This window comes from Schistocerca nitens, chromosome 2 (assembly GCF_023898315.1).
Source record: "Schistocerca nitens isolate TAMUIC-IGC-003100 chromosome 2, iqSchNite1.1, whole genome shotgun sequence".
Taxonomy (NCBI): Eukaryota; Metazoa; Arthropoda; class Insecta; order Orthoptera; family Acrididae; genus Schistocerca; species Schistocerca nitens.
The window spans coordinates 606,545,513-606,568,178 of NC_064615.1; the positions used below are offsets into that span (position 1 = coordinate 606,545,513).

General features: G+C 42.4%; 1 protein-coding gene across 1 annotated transcript in view; it reads right to left on the bottom strand.

Moving 5' to 3' along the window:
* Positions 1-22,666, bottom strand: part of LOC126235191 (hemicentin-2-like) — a 534,119-nt gene that overhangs the window by 321,974 nt on the left and 189,479 nt on the right. The window contains exon 3 of the mRNA XM_049943921.1: positions 12,109-12,243. Coding sequence (XP_049799878.1) covers positions 12,109-12,243 — 135 coding nt within the window. The remainder of the gene's footprint in view (positions 1-12,108; positions 12,244-22,666) is intronic.

The window sequence follows — 22,666 nt, forward strand, 5'->3', positions numbered from 1 at the left end:
GTACACTACAAGTTTGAATGTAACATATTTACTGGCGATTAGTGAAAACTCAGACAACGTGTTCACATGCATAGCCTAGATGTCTGAGCATTTGGTTCTGATGCGGATGGCCCGGGCTTCAATTTCCGGTACTGGAAAGGATTTTGCCAAGGCAGGAGGACTGGACCTGACTGCAGTCGGCCTCGAGATGCCAGTTGACGAGATACTCGAATGAGAAGTAGCGGCTTCAAGGTCTGTCAGTCGATGACCGCCAGGGGAGCGGTGTGCCAGTCACTAAGTGCCCTTATTCTCAAATACTGGACGAATAAAGCCTGGGTATTGTGAGCGTCGTCCCCACCACGACGATAGGTAGCTGGTTCTTACCCCCACAGCGATTATATATGTCCCAAGATTGTTTGAAATGAGTCCAGTGATTTAGGAGATTCAGAACATACATTTTTATAATATGTATGGATTTAGCAGTTTTGGACAGTTCTCGAATATTTTACGTTTAAAATAAGTATATATTCTGAAATATTTGATGCATCTATAAATACGAATATTCCGGAGTATCGATGCTTGTATGAATAGCTGATCTGTCTGTCTGTCTCTCTCTCTCTCTCTCTCTCTCTCTCTCTCTCTGTCGATGAGGTCAGTTCTGTACCGGCTGTGCGTTGGTGTCAGTAATAAAAGTGCTTCGAGTTCTAGACACTGTACTTCGTTGCATCGTTGTGGTCTCGACATGCCAATGTTTTATAGAAAAAAGTTTTCTGACATTGTATCCATGTTCTTTTTGTATGTAATCAGTATCAGGAGTGGATCCAATTTAGAGGGCTCATCGTATGGTCAAAAACAACATTTTGGTAAAAGCGTTTATATTTTTATGTTTATCAATTTCCAAGCATCACATGTAGCTTTTAGAGAACCAAGAATTATGAAAAGTAAGAGTCTCGAAAATTACAAAGGTTTCCAGAAGTTAGAAGTTACACGGGATACTTTCCTGATGCGTACATAAGGGCCTACCTACGTGGTTGCAGTTATGGCCTGACAGGTACAGAATAGCGATGAGAAAGCGCACATTGAAAGGCTGGCCGCAGCTGCTGTCAACATCAAATCAGATACTATTCGTTATTCGAAGGAGGAATTAGCGGGCTGCCGTCGGAGAACATATTCGTTATGAAGGGTTGTACGATACTCCTTTGCCGTCACGGTGCCTTGTACGAACTTCGCTGAACCCATGGAAGCCCACGTGAATATCCCCAGAGCTTAGTGGAGCCGCCGTCAGCCTGTCTCCGTCTCACCGTACAGGAGTCAAAGAGCTGTTCCGCTGGAAGATGACAGATTCACGCCCTTCCATCGACATGATGAAGAAGGTGCCGGGACTCAGCAGACGATGCACCGCTCTCCCACAGTGCCAACGACCAATGCCGATGGTCACGTGCCCATTTCAGTCGTAGTTCACGACGCCGTGGCGTTAACATTGGCACACGCATGGGGCGTCGGTTGCAGAGGCCCATCGTTAGCACAGTTCGGTGCACTGTGTATTCACACACGCTCGTACTCCGCCGAGCATTAAAGTCTGATGTTAGTTCCTCCGTAGTTCGCCGCCTGTCCTGTTTAACCAGTTTGTCCAGCCTACAACGTCCGACATGTGTAATGAAGGGTGGCCGCCCAACACCGTGACGTCAGGACTTGGTTTCACATTGAGTTGGTCACGTGTTGAACACACTCACCACAACGAACACCCGACAAGTCGCGCAGTTTTCGAAATACTCGTGCAGAACCTCGCGGCCCTTATAATCTGCCTTCGCTCAAACTCAGATAGACCGCACGCCTTCTCCATTCTACAGACGGACAGCACGCTCACCGATACTGCAAGCACCATGCGTTTGTGTGACTAGCAGTCATTTCTCGGCAGGTGAGGCTTCTATTGGATGGAAGGGCCTATATCGATAGTAGGTTGGTGACGACAATGTTCTGGCTGATCAGTGTATATCATTCTTACTGCTCGCTTTTGTGAAATCCATACTTTCTTTCTAAGTGGTGAATTACCCCAAAAAACTGTTCTGTACGACATTATTGAGTGGAGATGTGCAAAATACGCCAGGAGGGTGATTCGCTTGTTTCCAAGACGAGCAATTGTACGAGGTGCAAAAGTATCTGGACTTAATTATTTGAGAAACCTAGTAATATGCGTCTTCCAGTTCAAGTCTTCATAAATATACACACTAAAAAATCTGAAGCATTCTACCTTACCTACTGACTGCTCGTCATGTGCTACGTCATTTATTGGTATGACTCCACGTGTTATACAGAAATGAATAATATGTGATTTTCAAAATTTAGAGAGGACACTTTGAGATAATAGCCTAATAATGTTTGCGAAATCATCATTAGCAATCTCCTCTGCAGCTTCATCTCTAATTGGGTTTATTGTAACACCAATATTGTCTGCGTAAAGTACCAATTCTGCTTGTTGAATAATAATTGGAAGGTCATTAACATATTTAAGGACCAAGAGTTGACCCAAAATTGAATCTGTGGGACTTCTTTTGTGATTTCTCTCCAGTCGATAAAGTTTTCTACCCTTCCTACACGGTTTTAATTATTCAGCACAAGCCATAAATTCCATAACACTTCAGTTTTTCTAAAGGTATAATATGATTTACACATTCAAACGTTTTGGAAAGGTCGCAAAAAATTCCAAGCATCGAGATTTTGTTATTTGAGGCTTGTAATATTTTATGAGTGAGTCTGGATTCTAAACTGTGATATGCTAAGCAAATAATTTCTTCTTAAATGTGAGATTACTCTTGTGTATATTAATTTTTCGAATACTGAGGAGAAAGATGTAAGTAAAGAAACTTGTCGTCAACCGTGTAAGTCTTGTTGTCACCTTTCTTGTAAATAGGTTTGACAGATGTATGTCCTGGTCTGTCTGGAATGTGTGATTAAACCCATGAAAACAGAACAACCGAGTTTTTGCTAAATACAATAACCAACATCAAAAATATACACAGGTAATTACTTACACAAATGGAAATAATTGTGATCAGCACAATTAAATTATACAAAAGGATAACTAGATGCGCGGACTATTTGTCAAACCATAAAAGGAGGCCTTTATTCGATTCGATGCAAAATGGTGGGAATCCTTTAAACTTTTGTAGCTATATATTTGTTAAAGTTACAATGAGTAAAGGAATTCTACGTTTTGTGTACACTGTAATTTCACGGCATTGTTATACATCACAGTGGCTTTATGCAAACAGCATTAACGTTCTGCCTCAGTGAATGGAATAATGATGCTGCAAACGGTTCGCTAGTACAACGTGCTGGCTGCGACTGAACTGTAAATAATTTGCGGGCTGAGCCCTACAAAACAAGTCTGTGTTGGGCAAGCGTTTGGTCCAAAGTCTACTTGCATAATTTAGTAGTCTGCCACATAATAATCACAGAACAAAGTACCAAATGCTTTTCCAAAGCAATAATTCAGTGTTTAAGTGAGTAGATTTGTAGATAACTTCAGTGCAAATAAATGAGGATTTGTATATTTACAGGCATGTCTTATTTAGCAAGATTCTATACACAGCAGTCTCGGATCTAATTACTATTACACGATGATATAACGTAACCTGTAATTTTTAAACGGATACTGAACAAGTTTTTCTAAGTTTTGAACTATGACAATAGTTGAAACTTTGCAATAAATGAACAGATATATTAAACGACCTAGACGGATTCGCTCACAAATTGGAAACAGTTTCATTCTCCCAGCTTTGCCCACGATTTCGGGAGGTTTCCTCCGTTAGTATGGCAAATGTTGGGAGTGGAAGTTTCCTTCCACTTTCTCATTTTTGACTGGCATACCTAACTACCAGTTCACTTCATGTTTGGATGAAAAGAATCGGCCGGCCGGTGTGGTCGTGCGGTTCTAGGCGCTTCAGTCTAGAACCGCGTGACCGCTACGGTCGCAGGTTCGAATCCTGCCCCGGGCATGGATGTGTGTGCTGTCCTTAGGTTAGTTAGGTTTAAGTAGTTCTAAGTTCTAGGGGACTGATGACCATAGATGTTAAGTCACATAGTGCTCAGAGCCATTTTTTGAAAAGAATCGAGGTACTACACTGACTCAGGTAACAAACAACTCGCTCTATCTCTTTGAGTAAAGAATGATGAAAGGGAAAGTAATTATTATTGGTATCTTACAATTTGAAACCAAAGCTAACAGCGATATTAGTCTTGACAATTAAAAATCTTGGTAAATCCGGTAACCTATCCTATAGCACCTCAAGTCACCTTAACGAGTAGGTCACAGGGGTATGCCTCCAGGACATACACAAACAATCAGTGTCATTGTCCTACAATTTTCAGACACTGTACTCAACTTCTACATAATCCTTAAGAGACTCTCTGCTACCACTGATCAGAAATAATAAAACGGAAACATCAGTGACGTTAAGTTTTATTTGGTGGTGCAGGCATGTTCCAATGGCCTCAAAGGTGGGATTTAAACTTAATTCTATACCCCTAATATCGGGCCGCAAACATCAAGGACGGGTTCAAGAACCTGAGACGTAAGCTTTTCCGAAGCGCTCAAGCATTCGAGGATGAGCCTCCAATCAACTTTCATTCATTAAAGCCTCACTGACGATACATTAGATTGAGATTTTCGGGAGCAAGCATACATACAGCAATAGAAGAACTGGTAAACAAGGCTCTTAATGATCGACTGGTTTTCTGTGAATAGTACCACCCTCAATTTTAAAAAGACTACACACACAGTTATGCACATGTAGAAGTACTACACCAGTGGTAACTGTAACACATGGTGAGGAAATAGGGTGGACAAATCTTCGTGGTTGTCCATTTTAATGACAATTTAATCTTGAAAAAGCACGTTTTGAAACTCGTAAGACAACTTAGTTGAGTCATATTTGCACTTAGAATTACCGTAAATCTTGGGACGAGGCAAATCAGTAGGTTGATATTTTCTATATTTTAGTCCAATATGGAATAATGTTCTGCGGTAACTCACCTTCTAGAAATAAAGTCTTCATCGCTGAAAATCTTGCTGTAAGACTAATATATGGTGCTCATTCATAAGCATCTTGTGGACACTGGGGCATTTTGATTACTGCTTCACAGTATACTTATTCCCTAAAAAAGTTTACTGTAAATAACCTACTGGGGTTGAAAATGGAAAATGATGCACTTAGTTCAATACCAGAAGGAAAAATGACAGTAATTACTCATCATTAAGGTTGTTTTTAGCAGAAAAAAGGGTACTTCTAGGAGCATATAATCACTGACAGACTGCAAAGTATAATTTGGAAACGAAGTGGAAAAGTTTCTCCTTGACAAATTATTCTATTCCATAGAAGAATTTCTGTTACTGTAATGATTAAAAGGTAGTGGATATAAATTACTAATTCACAGTTGCATATTTGATAATGTTAATTAAAGAAACTTATAAATGTTCGTCATGTAGCCATATTTACAAATTAATTTATATTGTGAATGCAAAATGACTCGTTCTACAACGTTACAATATATTGTGCAAATGATCCATGAAATATGCATCTAGGTAACTAGCCTAATGCAAACTCAATGGTAAAATTTAACTAGTGGGACATTCCGCTAACTAGGTACACTGCAAAAAAAAAAAATTGCTGGTCACAGGCTACAACGCGCTAACACCCCAGTACCGTGTTAAACCTCCAGCCTTCACAATGTCCTAAGCTCGGCAAGGTAGAGAGACCACAAGTTTGTCGAGGTATATCTCATACAGCTGTATCCCACTCGTTGCTGATCAGGTCCCGTAGAATTACCAGGCTTCGTGGAATGCTATTTTCACCGCTCTTCCGAATACCGTCAAACAGTTTCTCTGGGATGAAGGTCGCGTGATTTAGTGGGCCCGTCGAGACGTGATTCGTCGCTTGAGTGTTCATCAAAACAGGAACATTTCAGTACATCCCTTTGAAGAAAGCTGTCGTCCTCTTTGAGTACTGCATTTCACACAAGATACTGATCGTGATGATGTAGAATAAAGGCCTGTTCACCGATCTACTCGTGCGAGCTGGCTGGCGCTCACGCTTCGGCAATGGGTAGTCAGCCCCGTCACGACAAGTAATGGAGCAAGACGAGAAGGAGAGGGAAAGACGAATCGTAAGAAGGTAGATCGGCACGAGAAACTGTTGCCAGAGACTCTGTTCTACGGACGCCAATAGTTCTACGGAGACGTATCGCTTCATGGCGGCTGATTAATGTCTTCGGTGGCAAATTTGTTTCCTAGAACTGTTGCAATGATAAGAAATAACATCTGATGACGCACATGGCATGAGGCAGCTGAGTATTGATGATATTTGTTACGATTGATTCAGCCTTTTTGTGAATGCCCATTTTTGGACGTAGTTTGAGGTCAACACGTGTATCATGACCATTTTGGTCACACGTAAAAAACAAAATCATTAAATGTCGCTGAATACTACATATTTTGTTTTTCATTAAGGCATCAATCTCTGGTATCACTTCCTCAGCACTGTTAGTTCGAAGATCAACTTTTAAATAGAAGAAAGGCAATGAGCTGCTGTGGGTAGATTTCGTTGTCTTGATTGCTGGCACAAATATGTAGGTCCAAAGACTGACATAATACTACCTACAGACTTGTGAAGCTGCAGTAATTTATGTTGATGAAACTTTTTTACGGGTCTATAAGACATGTTTTATTATGAAACGTATCATGTAGCCAGTCGGTGTGGCCGAGAGGTTCTAGGCGGTTCAGTCTGGAACCGCGCGACCGCTACGGTCGCAGGTTCGAATCCTGCCTCGGGCATGGACGTGTGTGATATCCTTAGGTTAGTTAGGTTTAAGTAGTTCTAAGTTCTAGGGGACTGATGACCTCAGATATTAAGTGCCATTGTGCTCAGAGTTATTTGAAACATTTTTTTGAAACGTATCATGCAGCTGCTTGATACACAGCAGGTGTATAAGTTCTGACTGTGGCTAGGCATCCTGCATCGATGCTTTATAAATTGATACTGGTGTGTGTGCGCACACTGGTGTGTCGGGCCTTCACTTGTAAGTTCCTAACTCAGGTATAATGCTGCTTTTCATCTGTCTTGAAAGAGCTCGACTCCAATTTAAGCACTGAGCATTGAGTATACAGGGCGTCCCAGAAATGCTACGACAAACTTCGAGGGGTTGTAGACGGTGTCTTGAAGAACTAATCAAGGATAGGATCCCGTGCCGGTAAATGTCATCCAATGGCGCTACAGAGCGTCGAAGTTATAGGCGCTCGCGCCTGCCACTACGCCATCGATTCGAGAGCTAATGCGAAAGCCTCCCAAAGTTGTTTGTTATTATATGATCGCGACTGTTTGCCACGATCGTCAGTGGAGAAGACGGAGATAACCGCTGCATGGAATGGCCTTGCCTCCTACGAACACGATGTACTGTTACCTCTCTAAAATCTGCAATTTTTTTCGGTATACGGGAGAAAAATAAACTGTAGATAGAAACCCTTGTGCGAAATCGTCACCCACTGAGACACCAGAGCACCGCACTCGTGGGAGACAAGACTTATCTACGTAGCAGTTAGTACCATCTTCTCCATTGGCGATCATGCCAGTCAGTCGCGATTACTGAATGACAAACAACGTTGCGAGACATTCGGCTTACGGTTCGTCAGCAGACAAAATTATGTTTACTGCAGAAACAGTGGCCTAGTGACAGGTGCCAGCATCTATAGCTTCGACGCTCTGTAGCGTCGTTGGATGACGTTTCCGCATACGGGACCCTACTCTCGATTTGCTCATCAAAAATGGTTCAAATGGCTCTGGGAACTATGGGACTTAACATCTTCGGTCATCAGTTCCCTAGATCTTAGAACTACTTAAACCTAACTAACCTAACGACATCACACACATCCATGCCCGAGGCAGGATTCGAACCTGCGCCCGTGTGGTCGCGCGGTTCCAGACTGAAGCGCCTAGAACCGCTCAGCCACACCAGCCGGCCTTTGTTCATCAAGACACCATTTACAACGTCTGGAAGTTAGTCGAAACATTTCTGGGACGTCCTGTAAACACCTATGTTCAAAACTGCGGTGAACTTAACATACTGTCATTTCTCTGAAGACGGCGCACAGTTTGCATCTCTTCTGCACTACGTAGTGATAGCCACATCATATCGGGTGCGCTCGCTACTCAGGCGCCCACCGAGCGTGATCGCTCGTGTTCGCCTAGCTGCCACCAAAACCGGCCCGCACTTGGTCACCGACAATATTGAAATGAACATCCTCGTTAATGCTCAGAGGAAAGACGGGCCGAAGTTATACTACGAAAAACACCGGTAAAATACTTCAAAAGTGTTTACACCCTAACCATACTGCACGTTAGACGCCGACGACGCTACACGTCTACAGCCAGTTACTGTCCCGTTTGTGCCTTGTTTGGCCCATCAAACATGTTGAGCTTTATGCTGAATTGCAAGCTACGGTTTCTTGCGAGATTTCAGACTACAAATGTCCACTGAATGCATTTCTGTTCGTAATGTTCGCGCGAAAGCTGTTTGAGATGGCCCTGTATTTACTGACAATAGCAGTTCCTGTTAGTTTTCAAACTTACTGTCATTGATAAGGCGTGAAGCTCGTCTTCAGCCGTAGATACATAGTGTCACTTTACGACGACTGCGACGACTGTTCTTATGCCGTACTAGATGGTCTGTATTCCTTGTGGACGCGTTGAAGAGTCCACGTTGGTATAAGTCGTGCAACATTCACAATGTGGTGATGGGGGGGGGGGGGGGGGGTCAATAAACGACAGCTCCCTCATCTTACTGTGACACGTTCCCGCGTTTACCCATATTACTGCCCTGATTCTGCAAAACCGACTGAGAATTACACACTGCGGCCATGTTTAAGTTAACGAAGCAGAGTCACATGACCACCAGGTTCTAGTTTTTTGACGTCAACAACGCTCCTAAGCGATCAGTGTGCTCTTTCACACAGGGGTGATTAATACGCTGCTCAAAGCGATAGGGAGAACATGACTTTGGGCGTCTGCCACACTCCACTGAGCAGCTGTTGAGCGTTGGGTACGTTACCAAATTACACCTTAATCTTTCACAAAGTAAGTAACAACAAAACATCATTACATCCTCGGTCATTTGCGTAAAAAGAACTGAAATGTTCGACAGCTGTCGAAAACAAACTGGAAACTATCATCCATTTCGTCATCCTCGGTGCTTTTCGTTGGACTCTGAGAGCTTCAGTAAGGCGTATGTCCGCCTGAGCACTTATCCCCGTCTGACACCTAAGTGGCATGCTCCGTATAAGTCTACGGAGGTCATCCATGGTATCCATTCTCTCTCTTCAAGGAGAGCCCGTGATGGTTTCTGAAGAACCTGTCATGGAACAGGACGATCACGAATGCGTCCGTCAAGCATGTCCCACATGTGCATGATGCGGTTTGGGTCAGGAGATACCACCGGCCATTCCATTACTTCAATGGCCAGGCTTCGCAAGACATCCGTGCTGACGGCTGCTGCTGGGGCCCTGGCATTAGAAGGAATTCAGGACCACCACCATATGTGGCAGCCACTACATGGTCTACCAGGATCTGTTCAGTGTATTGCCTGGCGGTGAGGCGCTCGTGGACAACGACAAGATCCGCATGGCTATCAAGAGTGAAGCCTCCCCGCTCCATCATTGAACCTTGGCCGAATCTGCCAATTTTCAGGACATCATTTGGCAGGTACCGCTCACCATTGGTCTCTGTATACGACCACGACCATTATCTTGCGTCAGATGATATCTAGACTCGTCTGTGAATAACCTGTTTCGTCAGTGACGAAGTTGCCCGTTGATATGGGAACCGCACAACTTAGGCGATCTGCAAGATGTTGTCATGTCAAGCGGGCTATTCGAACAGGACGTTTGGGTCATCAGATCATTCCTCATGACCTATTCATTACAGTCTGATATGACACACTGGCTACAGTGGACTTTCTGAGATCGTCTTGAGGTACTTTGGCGGTAGCCGTAAGTACGATGCCGCAACGCAGAGATGGCCAAATATCGGTCTTGATTTGGGGTTGTAATGCGTCGGCGACCTTGCCCTACTCGCCTTTTGTACTGACCTGTCTTTCTCTAGCGTGTCCATGACCTATGGATGACACATAACTGATTAATATGTGATTTCATGTGCTTGGTTGAATACATGGTCCAAAAACAACTACAGTCTCTGTACCTCACTACAAAACAGAGGGGCACCGGTATTCACTTCCGTCTGAGGTCACCTGACGTTGTAAGGCACAACACAGCCAACAGATAACGAATAATTTTAATTGTTCCTACACTGAAAGCGAAGATATGACCACAGGTAACGGCTGTATCAAAATAGATGTAACATTTCGGGCGTTGATACATGTTTCCCCTGATTCTTTTGAACAGAGTGTTTGGTATAGTGAAGATGTAGGATCACAGCCTAACATATAAAGGATTAATTTTATTCCGAACAAGTGTTTCACATTAAGCTACAGGAAGCGTTATCCACCGTAAAATTTTACACTTGTGCGTCAACTTATGTCACTTTCCAACGAACTCATGGAGTATTTTGCCTTTTACAAGTTTTCCTTTGTGTTGCGTTGACTCGGGAGGGACCAACAGACACCTAAACTTATAACTAGAGCCAGTAACAGGACCTGTTAACGGGAGGGGGACCGAAGATGGATCCAGTGCTCGTTATCGGGCTACAGGGACGCAGGTAGTTCCACAGTAAAAGCGTGACAAGTGGACACATGGATGGATCGTGTGTCTTACAGAAGTTGTATAACTACAAGTAGCTTAGAAAGCGATAAATGTTTCAGAGGGGATCTATCTCGGAGAGTGTGTTTGTTTAGCATTATCTGCATAGATACGTGGCATGATAGACTGTTTCGCCCTGCTTTACTATTATTTAGTAATTATAGCTAAAATCACATTCTCACTGATGAGTTGGTATAGAACATTAATCATATAAGCGTTTCAGATGAATGATCCTTTATTTGTTTTGCACCAGTTTGCTGATGTACATTTTTTCTCAATGAAGAGATTTATCATAATTGTTTTTCACAAGCTACAGAAAGGTGGAATAACAAAAATGATATTTATTTAATGACATTACTACACACTGACGTTTCTAATATTCGGAAGTACTCCCTGCAGGGACTAAATGACTGTAAGGCACAGAGGAACATAAATAAGAAGCTGACGATTACAATACCGTTTATTTCCATGACCTCGCAATTTACTGCGCGCACAGAGTCGGAACAGTAATGAAAACTATCCTGATCCACAGTTCACGACACCTCTCCCTACAATCTGTAAACATTGGTTGAATTCAACGGCATTCTGGGTACTGCATGTTATACTAACCAGCGCTGTCTGTTGGTTGTACGTGAAAACTTAAAAAAATGGTTCAAATGGCTCTGAGCACTATGGGACTCAACTGCTGAGGTCATAAGTCCCCTAGAATTTAGAACTACTTAAACCTAACTAACCTAAGGACAACACACACATCCATGCCCGAGGCAGGATTCGAACCTGCGACCGTAGCCGTCGCGCGGTTCCAGACTATAGCGCCAGAACCGCTCGGCCACCAGCGGCCGGCAAAACTTAAAAGGCAAGGCCAGTATGTACCTGCGAAGCAATGAAATAATTCCAACGTACTAACTTCATTGCTTTTGTCTGCCCTGCCAGTTTCAAAAAGTATAACGAGGAGACATTTCGCTACCCAGCAATGGTCGTCTGAGATTAACATGTGACCTTTGGCCTAGGCAAGAGACTTGTCACTGGGATTTATAGAGGAAATTATTTATTGTGAGCATGAATCATAAATGCAAATTACTCCAAAGTGGGGCTACCTCGCAAAATCGTCGTTGTATTAAACGACCTAAATATTTTACAAAAAAAAAATGAATAAACTGCTTATCATGAATAATTTAGAACCATTTTCCGTCACGATATCGGGCACAAGTAGTAAAATTGTAACAGTAGTGACAGAAATATGTACGTTACTGCCATTAAATCGGTGAGTTATTAGATTCTGGAGGCCGCACTCGACAGTTTGCGTGACTCATTCACTCACTCACCTCTGACGTTGAGGAAGTATCCGATGGAGCTGGCGCCGCGGCTAGTGCACTTGTACCAGCCGCTGTGCTCCCGCCGGACGTAACTGAAGTTCAGGAAGCCGTCGCCAGTCTGCGCCACCGGCGGCTCCTCGCCGTCTGCGGACAGACAAAGGGGGCGGCGTCAGACCACGGCCTCGCGGTCGAGAGCGTCAGACAGCTGTCAGCAGCAGCTCGCTGCCAAAAGTAACTGAACAAAAGCCACAGAAAGCTAGAACGAAAGAATCATGCTAGATACAGTCACATTGGTTACGCTTTTTCTTTCGGTGATAACAGCTCTAATATCTTTGTTGAGATATTTATTATACTAAATGTCTACTCAATCTGTGGCATGGCTTCTACTAGCTCTTACTATCACTAATTAAATTTCTGTAAATAATACAGCACTTCTTCCAGCTGTGATTTAATTTACTTCAGTATGACATTTCCTTTCACAAAAAAGGGTACACCGACCGTACTATTAGAGTTTTTTTTAGTATGGAGCTTTAATTACGAGAAGATCAATGTTGCAAAATGAGTTACCTCAATATTTTGCTCATTGTATTCAGTGTTACGCTACGTGGAGCAATTTGGTTTTAAAATTCAATATATATTTTTTATTTTAGATTGTTTGTATGGACAGTCTGGTTTTCGTTGTCTTCGCTACGTAACTGCTCACTTCAAAACTATATATCTTGAAACATATTTGTTCTATGCTAATGAAACTTCAGTAGGCTATAGGTACATACAGGGTGAAAACTATTTAAACCGACAAACTCTGGGAGGTTGCAGGGGACATCAAAACAAATACTTTTCCCTATGTCATTTTTTTCCTATGAGGATTATTTGAAACCGGTGGAGGGTGTATTACGCTCTTCAGTTGTTAAAGGCCGTATTACGATATTCAGTTGTCAGAGGGCGTATTAAGCTCTTCAGTTGTAGACAACTGCTGTCCACAAATGTAGTAGTGCATTGTCTCTGTTTACTAATGGAGCGATACGCCTGGAGCGAGTACACTGATATGGTTGGTGCGTACTGCATAGCGCACCACAACGGACGAGCTGCACAGCCGGTTTATCAACAACAATATCCTAATCGACGTATCCCGTATCATACGACCTTTGCTGCTGTGCACCAACGTCTGCATGAGACCGGGTCATTTAGCAAATTACCTGGACAGGGACACCGTCGCACGGTAGGAGCGCTGCAATTTGAAGAAGCTGTCTTGCAGCATGTGGAGCGGGATTTTTCAGTCAGCACTCGTGCAATTGCACGTAACATGGGGACGAATCAGACGAATGTAAGAACAGTCCTTCGAGAGCAATTGTTACATCCATTTCACTTACAGTGTGTCCACAACCTGGAACCAGTTGATTGTCCACCCAGAGCATCGTTCCTCTACCGGTTTAAATACTCCTCATAGGAAAAAATCACATTAGGGGAAAATATTTGTTTTCATGTCCCCTACAACCTCCCACAGTCTGTCGGTTTAAATACTTTTCACCCTGTATATTGATAGTGGAAACCACAAGCTATAGAATTTTTCAATCACCCACAAGAAAAGTTCTTATGTTCTTTGTAAAGTAACTTTCTCTCAGCCTAGGATAAACACATAAGAGAAAGGGTAGGTTTGTTTTGAAGGTCTCTGTTGTGGTTGTAAGAAGCTACAACCATTGTGACCGTACAGTGTGATACGGGTTTTATATAGAGTGATATTTAAGACTGATTCTGTGCGTGTTGGACCTCGGGATTAACAAACAGCGTGTACTGCTGTGAATATGAATGCGTCGTTGCCGCGAAGCCCCGACTGTTGGAAAACGGTTTGCCTGTGAATGGCAACGTAGCACCTGACTCTGCCACTGCAACCACTATTATTCCCACGGTCCAGCACATGCAGAACCAATCTTAACCACCACTCTTTATAAAATCCGTATCAGACTGTACGGTCACGGTGGCTGTAGCATCTTACAACCTCAAAAGAGACCTTCAAAGCAAACCCATGCTTTCTATTATGTGTCTATCTTGGGCTGACGGAAACTTACTTTACAAAAAGCGTAAGAAATTTTTTTGGGTGACTTAAAAATTGAGTAACTTTAGATTTCCACTAGCAATACATGTGCCATAACCTATTAAAATTTCATTAACATCGGACAAATACATTTCAAACTGTTTAGTTTTGAAGTGAGCAGTTTTTAGTTAAAACGCTGAAAACCAGACAACCCTAACTACAACCTAAATAAAAATTTATACTTAACTTTAAAACCAAATTTCTCCACGGATCGTAACTCAGAATAAAACAAGAGACATATTGGTACAACTCATATATCGATAGGCGTATTGGTTACCCTGTAATTAAACTTAAAGTCAGGTCTCCGGAATTAAAAAAAAAAAAAAGCGATGGTAGTTCCAGGCATTTCTGCTCGATGCAGACGATATTTGAAGGTAAAAGTTCGCTTCTAATTGGGCGTGATGGGTGTACGAGAAAACTACCCTGTATTTATTATTACGGTGTATTTACTATTACGGTGTTACCAACAGTCTATATGCAAAGCCAGATCTACCTATTGTTGCAGATATAAAAACTATAGAGTTTGTCAGATGTTGGCTTACTGTACCCGGCAGCAACGTACCACTCAATTAGGTTAATGCCTACTGGGCGCAGGAAGACTGAGCTTAACAAGATACGTCAGTGACACATGTGGCAACAATACTGAAGGTATGTGTCGGAAAGTGCTATAATTTCTATTACAACAGATATCTGAACTCAGTAATAAAAATCACATACGTAAATACGATTTTCACTGTAAACACAGCCTGCATGCCGAAAATCCAAAGAAATAAATGAAAGACATTCTGAAGCAGTAAAAGTGAGTGACAGATACCATTGTTTAAGTTCAAGATCACAATGTCCTCCTGGCTGAAAAACGTACTACTTCTGGGGAAAAGAAACAGTGACGAAAGTGATGATTTGAAGCAACATGGAGAATAGCAGCCTTATAAGTAACATTACTGGACTATAGCATACAAGCAATTAATGATGTGCGTTATCAAAGATTACAGCAAGGTAGCACGTGTAGGGTGTACACGAATTAGATCCTTTTCAGTGTACGCTAATATAATAGTTCCGTACTTAACAATAATGTACAGCCTCTCACTCGACGAAAGGTCCGTACCTAAAGGTTGAAAAGCTGCAGAGATCATACCAATACTCAAGAAAGGAAGTAGGAATAATTCGAAAAACTGTAGATGCATAACAAAAGTATCGATTTCCAGCAGAATTTTGGAACAATTCTGTTTACGAACATAATTAAGTTGCTCGAGGAAAGCGATGTGTAGGTACACAGTCAGCACGGATTACGGAAACATCGTTCTTGCGAAACACAACTAGCACTTTATTTTCGCGAAAGAATGAGTGCTATCGGCAGGGTTTCTCAAGTTGATTCCACATTTGTAGATTTCCAAAATGGTTTTGATACTGTTCGTCACAAGCGGCTTAAAATCAGTTTCATGCCTATGGACTATCAATGTTTGAACGGATTCCTGAGTTCTTGTAAGAAAAATAACAGTCCTTAGTAAATGACCGAAAATCATCGAGTAAAACAGAAGTGATGTCTGGCGTTCCACAAAGCAGTGTTGTAGGCCCTCTGCTGTTCCTAAGTATATAAACGACTTCGGAGACAATTTGAGCAGCCTACTTAGATTGTTTGCAGATGCTGCTGTCATTTATCGTCTAGTGAAGTCATCAGGACGTCAAAATCAATTACAGCATGATTTAGACAAGGTGTCTGTATGGATAGAGGATTGGAATGCGGTTGTAGGTGAAGGAATAGTAGAAAGGGCTGCGGGAGAATATGAGCTTCGTAGTAGCAATGAGAGGAGACAGAGTAATAGAGTTCTGCAGTCACTTTCAGCCAGTAACAGAGAATATTCTGTTAAACAATCACAGGAGGAAGAGGTATACTCGGAAAAGGCCGGGAGGTACGGGAATATTTCAGTTAGATTACATCATGGTCAAACAGACACTCTGAAATCAGGTACCGAATTGTAAGGCGTATGCAAGCGCAGATAAATAATTGGGTCATAATTTAGTAACGATGAAGAGTAGGCTGAAGTTTGAGAGATTAGTCGGAAATAATCAATGGGCAAGGAGGTGGAATACGGAAGTAATGAAAAACAAAGAAATACGATTGAATCTCACTGAGGCTATAGATACACCAATAATGAATAATTCAACAGCCAGTTCAGTTGAAGAGGAATGGACATGTCTAAAAAGGGTAATCACAGAAGATGGAAAGAATAGCGTAGATACTTGGAAGGTAAATGTGAGAAACCATTGGTAACAGAAGAAATAGTTCAGTTGATCGACGACAGAAGGAAGTACAAAAATATGCAGGGAAATTCGGGAATACAGAAATACAGGTCACTTAGGAATGAAACAAATAGGAAGCGCAGGGGAGCTAAGGCAAAATGGCTCCATGAAAAATGTGAAGAAATCGAAAAGTAATGATTGTCGGAAGGACAGACTCAGCATATACCAAAGTTAAAACAGCCTACGGGGAAATCAAAAGCAAGGGCAGTAACATTATGAGAGCAATGGGAATTCCACTGTTAAATTCAGAGGAGAGAGCGAACAAGTGGAAAGAATACTGTCAAGGCGTCTACGATGGGGAGCACTTGTCTGATGACGTGATGGAAGAAGAAACAGGAATCGACAGGGAAGACATAGGGGATCTAGTGTTAGAATATTCAACAGTTTTGAAAAGCTTAAGCTCAAATAAGGCAGAAGAGATAGATAACATTCCAACGGAATTTCTAAAATCATTGAGAATCGTGCCCACAAAATGACTATTAACGATGTTGTGTATGGTGTAAGGGACTGATGATAAACCAGAAGACTTTCGGAAAAACATCGTCCACATAATTCCAAAGATAGCAAGAGCCAACAAGCGCGAGAATCATCGAACAATCAGCTTAACAACTCACGCATCCAAGTTAATGATAAGAACTATATATAGAAGAATGGAAAAGAAAACTGAGGATGTGTTCGATGACTATTATTTCGGCTTTAGGAAATATAAAGGCACCGGACTGGCAGGTCTGACGTTGCGGTTGATAATGGAAACGAGACTAAAGAATAATCGGAGCATATTCGTAGGATCTGTCGATCTTGGAAAAGTGTACGACAATGTAAAATGGTGCAAGATGGTCAGAAAGGTAGGAATAAGCTATAGGGTAAGACGGCTAGTTTACAACGTGTACAAGGACCAAGAGGGAATAATAAAACTGGAAGACTAAGAATGAGTTGCTCTGATTAAAAAGAGAATAAGGCAGCGATATGGACTTTCATCATTACTGTTCAGTCTATACATCAAAGAAGCAATGACGGAAATAAAAGAAAGGTTCAATAGTGGGATTAGAATTCAAGGTGAAAGGATATCAATGATAAAATTCACTAACGAAATTGCTATCCTCTGTGAAAGAGAAGAAGAATTACAGGATCTGTTGAATGGAATGGACATCTAATGTGTACAGACTATGGATTGAGAGTAAATCTAATAAAGATGACAAGTAGCAGAAATGAGAAGAGAGAGAGACTTAACATTAGAATTTGTGGTCACAAAGTACATGAAGTTAAGGACCGTTTACATGATAAATCTCAAAAATCGAAAGGCTTCAAATTCAACTAAATAACTAGAAATAACAGTTATGAACAAGTTAAACAGGAACTATCACATAGATAATGTTGTGGCAAATATAAACAAATAAAAGATTGAGTTTCATTGGCAGAATAGTGGAAGATGCAACATGTCTGCATCACAGTGCTTTAAAACAAAGGCGTTTTACGTCGCGGCGAATTTTGTGATCATGAAATTCCGATCTCCACCATTCTCCTCCGAATGCAAAAGTATTTTGTTGACACCCGCCTTCGTAGGGAGAAAAGATAATTGTAACAAAATAAGAGAAATCAGAGCTCGCACGGAAAGATTTAAGTGTTCGTTTTCCTCGCTCGCTGCTAAAGAGTGGAATTGTAGAGAAATAGTGGTTCGAAAATCCCTTCGCCGTTCATTTACGTGTAAATTGCAGTGTAGCCATCTTGATGTAGACGGGATCGGTTAATAGGACATACCGTGAAGCCTGAAGGAACCATCACGTTCGTAATGAAGGGTAGAATGTGAGGTGAAGCCTAGAGAAAGAGAATACAACTGACTACAGTGAGTCAGTGTTTATGGAGAGATGAAGAGTCTCGCACAAGATAGATTAAGGCCGAGAGCTCCATCGTGCCACATTTCCTGTTGAAGACCACGACAACGCTCACACCGACTGGAGTGCAACACTTGAAAACCCTGAGATATTCATTACCTGCTGCTTTGTACCAGACTCAGCGTGTACCAATGACAGCAAGCTAATAATATCTAAATAAAAATAATGTTAGAACTTGAGGGAGCGAGGAGTAACTACCTCACAAAATAGCGTAGGTTTTAATAAAGGTTAATGAAATTTTGCCCTAGAAAATATCGAGAGGATCGTTCCTCTGAAGCAAGAATATGTGAATTGGTAAAGTAAAAAGAAATACAGATCACACAGAGGAAAACAAACGTCATGAAAGGCCTCATTCAGAGGTATTTGCTACGTCTAAGCGGGAGAAGAGACTACTAAAGATGTTAAACTCCAGACACCATTGATGTACTGGATAATATTTCGTGTCTCCATTAACTAATGAATTATTGTACTATTTTATAGTGTTTAGATAACAATGCACTTAATTTTTGGCACTAAGAAACAAAGCAAACACCGCTTTTTTAACGTTAATCGAGGTAATGTGGGATTTGGTCAAATATTTGTAGCTTGACAAATCAATTGACCGAGGAATATCATAGAAGTTGGGCACAATTGTAATTTCTGGATGAATTTTGTCTAAAACTAAAAGGAAATTTTACCATTGTTTACGAGATAAAGCGAAAATTAGAAAATAAGAAGATAACATTTTGTATGTTGGTAAAAAAATGCTCTAAGAGAATGAGGTATTATACTAGAGGATGTTTCAAAAATACTTTTATAAACATTGAGTACAGTTTTGTTCGCCAAAACAAGAAAAAACCTCCTATAACAACATGTCCGAAAACCGTTAGATTTAGAGCTAATAATTAAATGTGACATTCAACGTACGTCCAGGTACAATCCAACAGCTTCACTTGTCTGTGCATCCGTGTGACACTTGGGATCCTAAATGTCATTTTGTTGCTAGGAAGACTTGTTTACGTTCGTCATTTGTCTGTCTTCACGTGTCCATTTTGTACATGTACTGCAGGTAGTGAGTTAACTGGAAGTGTTCCGTTCTCACATGGCAGATTATTCACTTCGTGAGCAGGCAGATCTGACTTTCATGTTCAGCTGCGTGAACACCAAAGGACGCGATGCTGCACGGCAGTATCAGACGGTCCCTCCAGAGCGAAGAGAGTCGAGTCATCCAAAATTTCGCGCTGTGTATCGTTTATTTATTTATTTACATGTCAAGTTCCGTAGGACCAAATTGAGGAGAAAATCTCCAAGGTCATGGAACGTGTGAGTACATGAACTTACAACATAAAAGTAATAACAGATAATAATAAATGTTCATCAACCTGAAAGAAAATCAGTCCTTAAGTTTAAGCAAACGCTATCAGCATTTCAATGAGAATCAGCTTAATTTTTGAAGGAACTCCTCGACAGAGTAAAAGGAGTGACCCATGAGGAAACTCTTCAGTTTCGATTTGAAAGCGCGTGGATTACTGCGAAGATTTTTGAATTCGAGTGGCAGCTTATTGAAAATGGATATACTGCACACCTTTTTGCACAAGAGTTAAGGAAGTCCGATCCAAATGGCGGTTTGATTTCTGCCGAGTATTAACCGAGTGAAAGCTGCTTATTGTTGGAAATAAACTAATATTGGTAACAAGAAACGACAATAACGAATATACATATTGAGAGGCCAATGTCAAAATACCCAGACTCGTGAACAGAGGTCGACAAGAGGTTCGTGAGCTCACACCACTTATTGCCCGAACCGCCCGTTTCTGAGCCAAAAATATCCTTCTAGAATGGGAAGCGTTACCCCAAAACATAATATCATACGACATAAGTGAATGAAAATATGCAAAGTAGACTAATTTACGTGTCGAAGTATCACTCACTTTCGATACCGTTCGAATAGTGAAAATGGCAGTATTAAGTCTTTGAACAAGATCCTGAACATGGGCTTTCCACGACAGCTTACTATCTATCTGAACACCTAGGAATTTGAACTGTTCAGTTTCACTAATCATATGCCAGTTCTGTGAGATTAAAACGTCGGGTTTTGTTGAAATGTGTATTAGAAACTGTAAAAACTGAGTCTTACTGTGATTTAATGTTAGTTTATTTTCTACAAGCCATGAACTGAGGTCATGTACTGCACTACTTGAAACCGAGTCAATGTTGCACACAACATCCTTTACTACCAAGCTAGTGTCATCAGCAAACAGAAATACACTCCTGGGAATGGAAAAAAGAACACATTGACACCGGTGTGTCAGACCCACCATACTTGCTCCGGACACTGCGAGAGGGCTGTACAAGCAATGATCACACGCACGGCACAGCGGACACACCAGGAACCGCGGTGTTGGCCGTCGAATGGCGCTAGCTGCGCAGCATTTGTGCACCGCCGTCGTCAGTGTCAGCCAGTTTGCCGTGGCATACGGAGCTCCATCGCAGTCTTTAACACTGGTAGCATGCCGCGACAGCGTGGACGTGAACCGTATGTGCAGTTGACGGACTTTGAGCGAGGGCGTATAGTGGGCATGCGGGAGGCCGGGTGGACGTACCGCCGAATTGCTCAACACGTGGGGCGTGAGGTCTCCACAGTACATCGATGTTGTCGCCAGTGGTCGGCGGAAGGTGCACGTGCCCGTCGACCTGGGACCGGACCGCAGCGACGCACAGATGCACGCCAAGACCGTAGGATCCTACGCAGTGCCGTAGGGGACCGCACCGCCACTTCCCAGCAAATTAGGGACACTGTTGCTCCTGGGGTATCGGCGAGGACCATTCGCAACCGTCTCCATGAAGCTGGGCTACGGTCCCGCACACCGTTAGGCCGTCTTCCGCTCACGCCCCAACATCGTGCAGCCCGCCTCCAGTGGTGTCGCGACAGGCGTGAATGGAGGGACGAATGGAGACGTGTCGTCTTCAGCGATGAGAGTCGCTTCTGCCTTGGTGCCAATGATGGTCGTATGCGTGTTTGGCGCCGTGCAGGTGAGCGCCACAATCGGGACTGCATACGACCGAGGCACACAGGGCCAACATCCGGCATCATGGTGTGGGGAGCGATCTCCTACACTGGCCGTACACCACTGGTGATCGTCGAGGGGACACTGAATAGTGCACGGTACATCCAAACCGTCATCGAACCCATCGTTCTACCATTCCTAGACCGGCAAGGGAACTTGCTGTTCCAACAGGACAATGCACGTCCGCATGTATCCCGTGCCACCCAACGTGCTCTAGAAGGTGTAAGTCAACTACCCTGGCCAGCAAGATCTCCGGATCTGTCCCCCATTGAGCATGTTTGGGACTGGATGAAGCGTCGTCTCACGCGCTCTGCACGTCCAGCACGAACGCTGGTCCAACTGAGGCGCCAGGTGGAAATGGCATGGCAAGCCGTTTCTACAGGACTACATCCAGCATCTCTACGATCGTCTCCATGGGAGAATAGCAGCCTGCATTGCTGCGAAAGGTGGATATACACTGTACTAGTGCCGACATTGTGCATGCTCTGTTGCCTGTGTCTATGTGCCTGTGGTTCTGTCAGTGTGATCATGTGATGTATCTGACCCCAGGAATGTGTCAATAAAGTTTCCCCTTCCTGGGACAATGAATTCACGGTGTTCTTATTTCAATTTCCAGGAGTGTATTTTAGAGTTACCCATAATACTAGATGGCATATCATTTATATAAATAAGGAACAGGAGCGGCCGCAACACTGATCCCTGTGGCACCCCCCACTTGACAGTACCCCACTCAGATCCCACATCACAGCCGTTATCAACATTGTGAATAATGACCTTTTGCTGCCTGTTGCTAAAGTAAGAGGTGAACCAATTGTGAGCTACTCCCCTTATTCCTTAATGATCCAACTTCTGGAGCAATATTGTGAGATCTACACAGTCGAATGCCTTTGTTAAATCAAAAAAATACACCAAACGTTCGAAACTTTTTGTTTAGCCCATCCAGTACCTCACAGAGAAAAGATAGCAAATCGTGTGATATAAAATGATCAATTAACCTTACATACACAGCCTTTTCGATAACTTTTGCAAACACTGATGGCATAGAAATAGGTCTAAAATTATCTACATTATCCCTTTCTCCTTTTTTATAAAGCGGCTTTACTACTAAGTACTTTAATCGCTTAGGAAACTGATCATTCCTAAGGGAAAAATTACAAATATGGTTAAATACAGGGCTAACTTGTGCAGCAGAGTACTTTAATATTCTACTAGACACTCCATCATAACCATGAGCG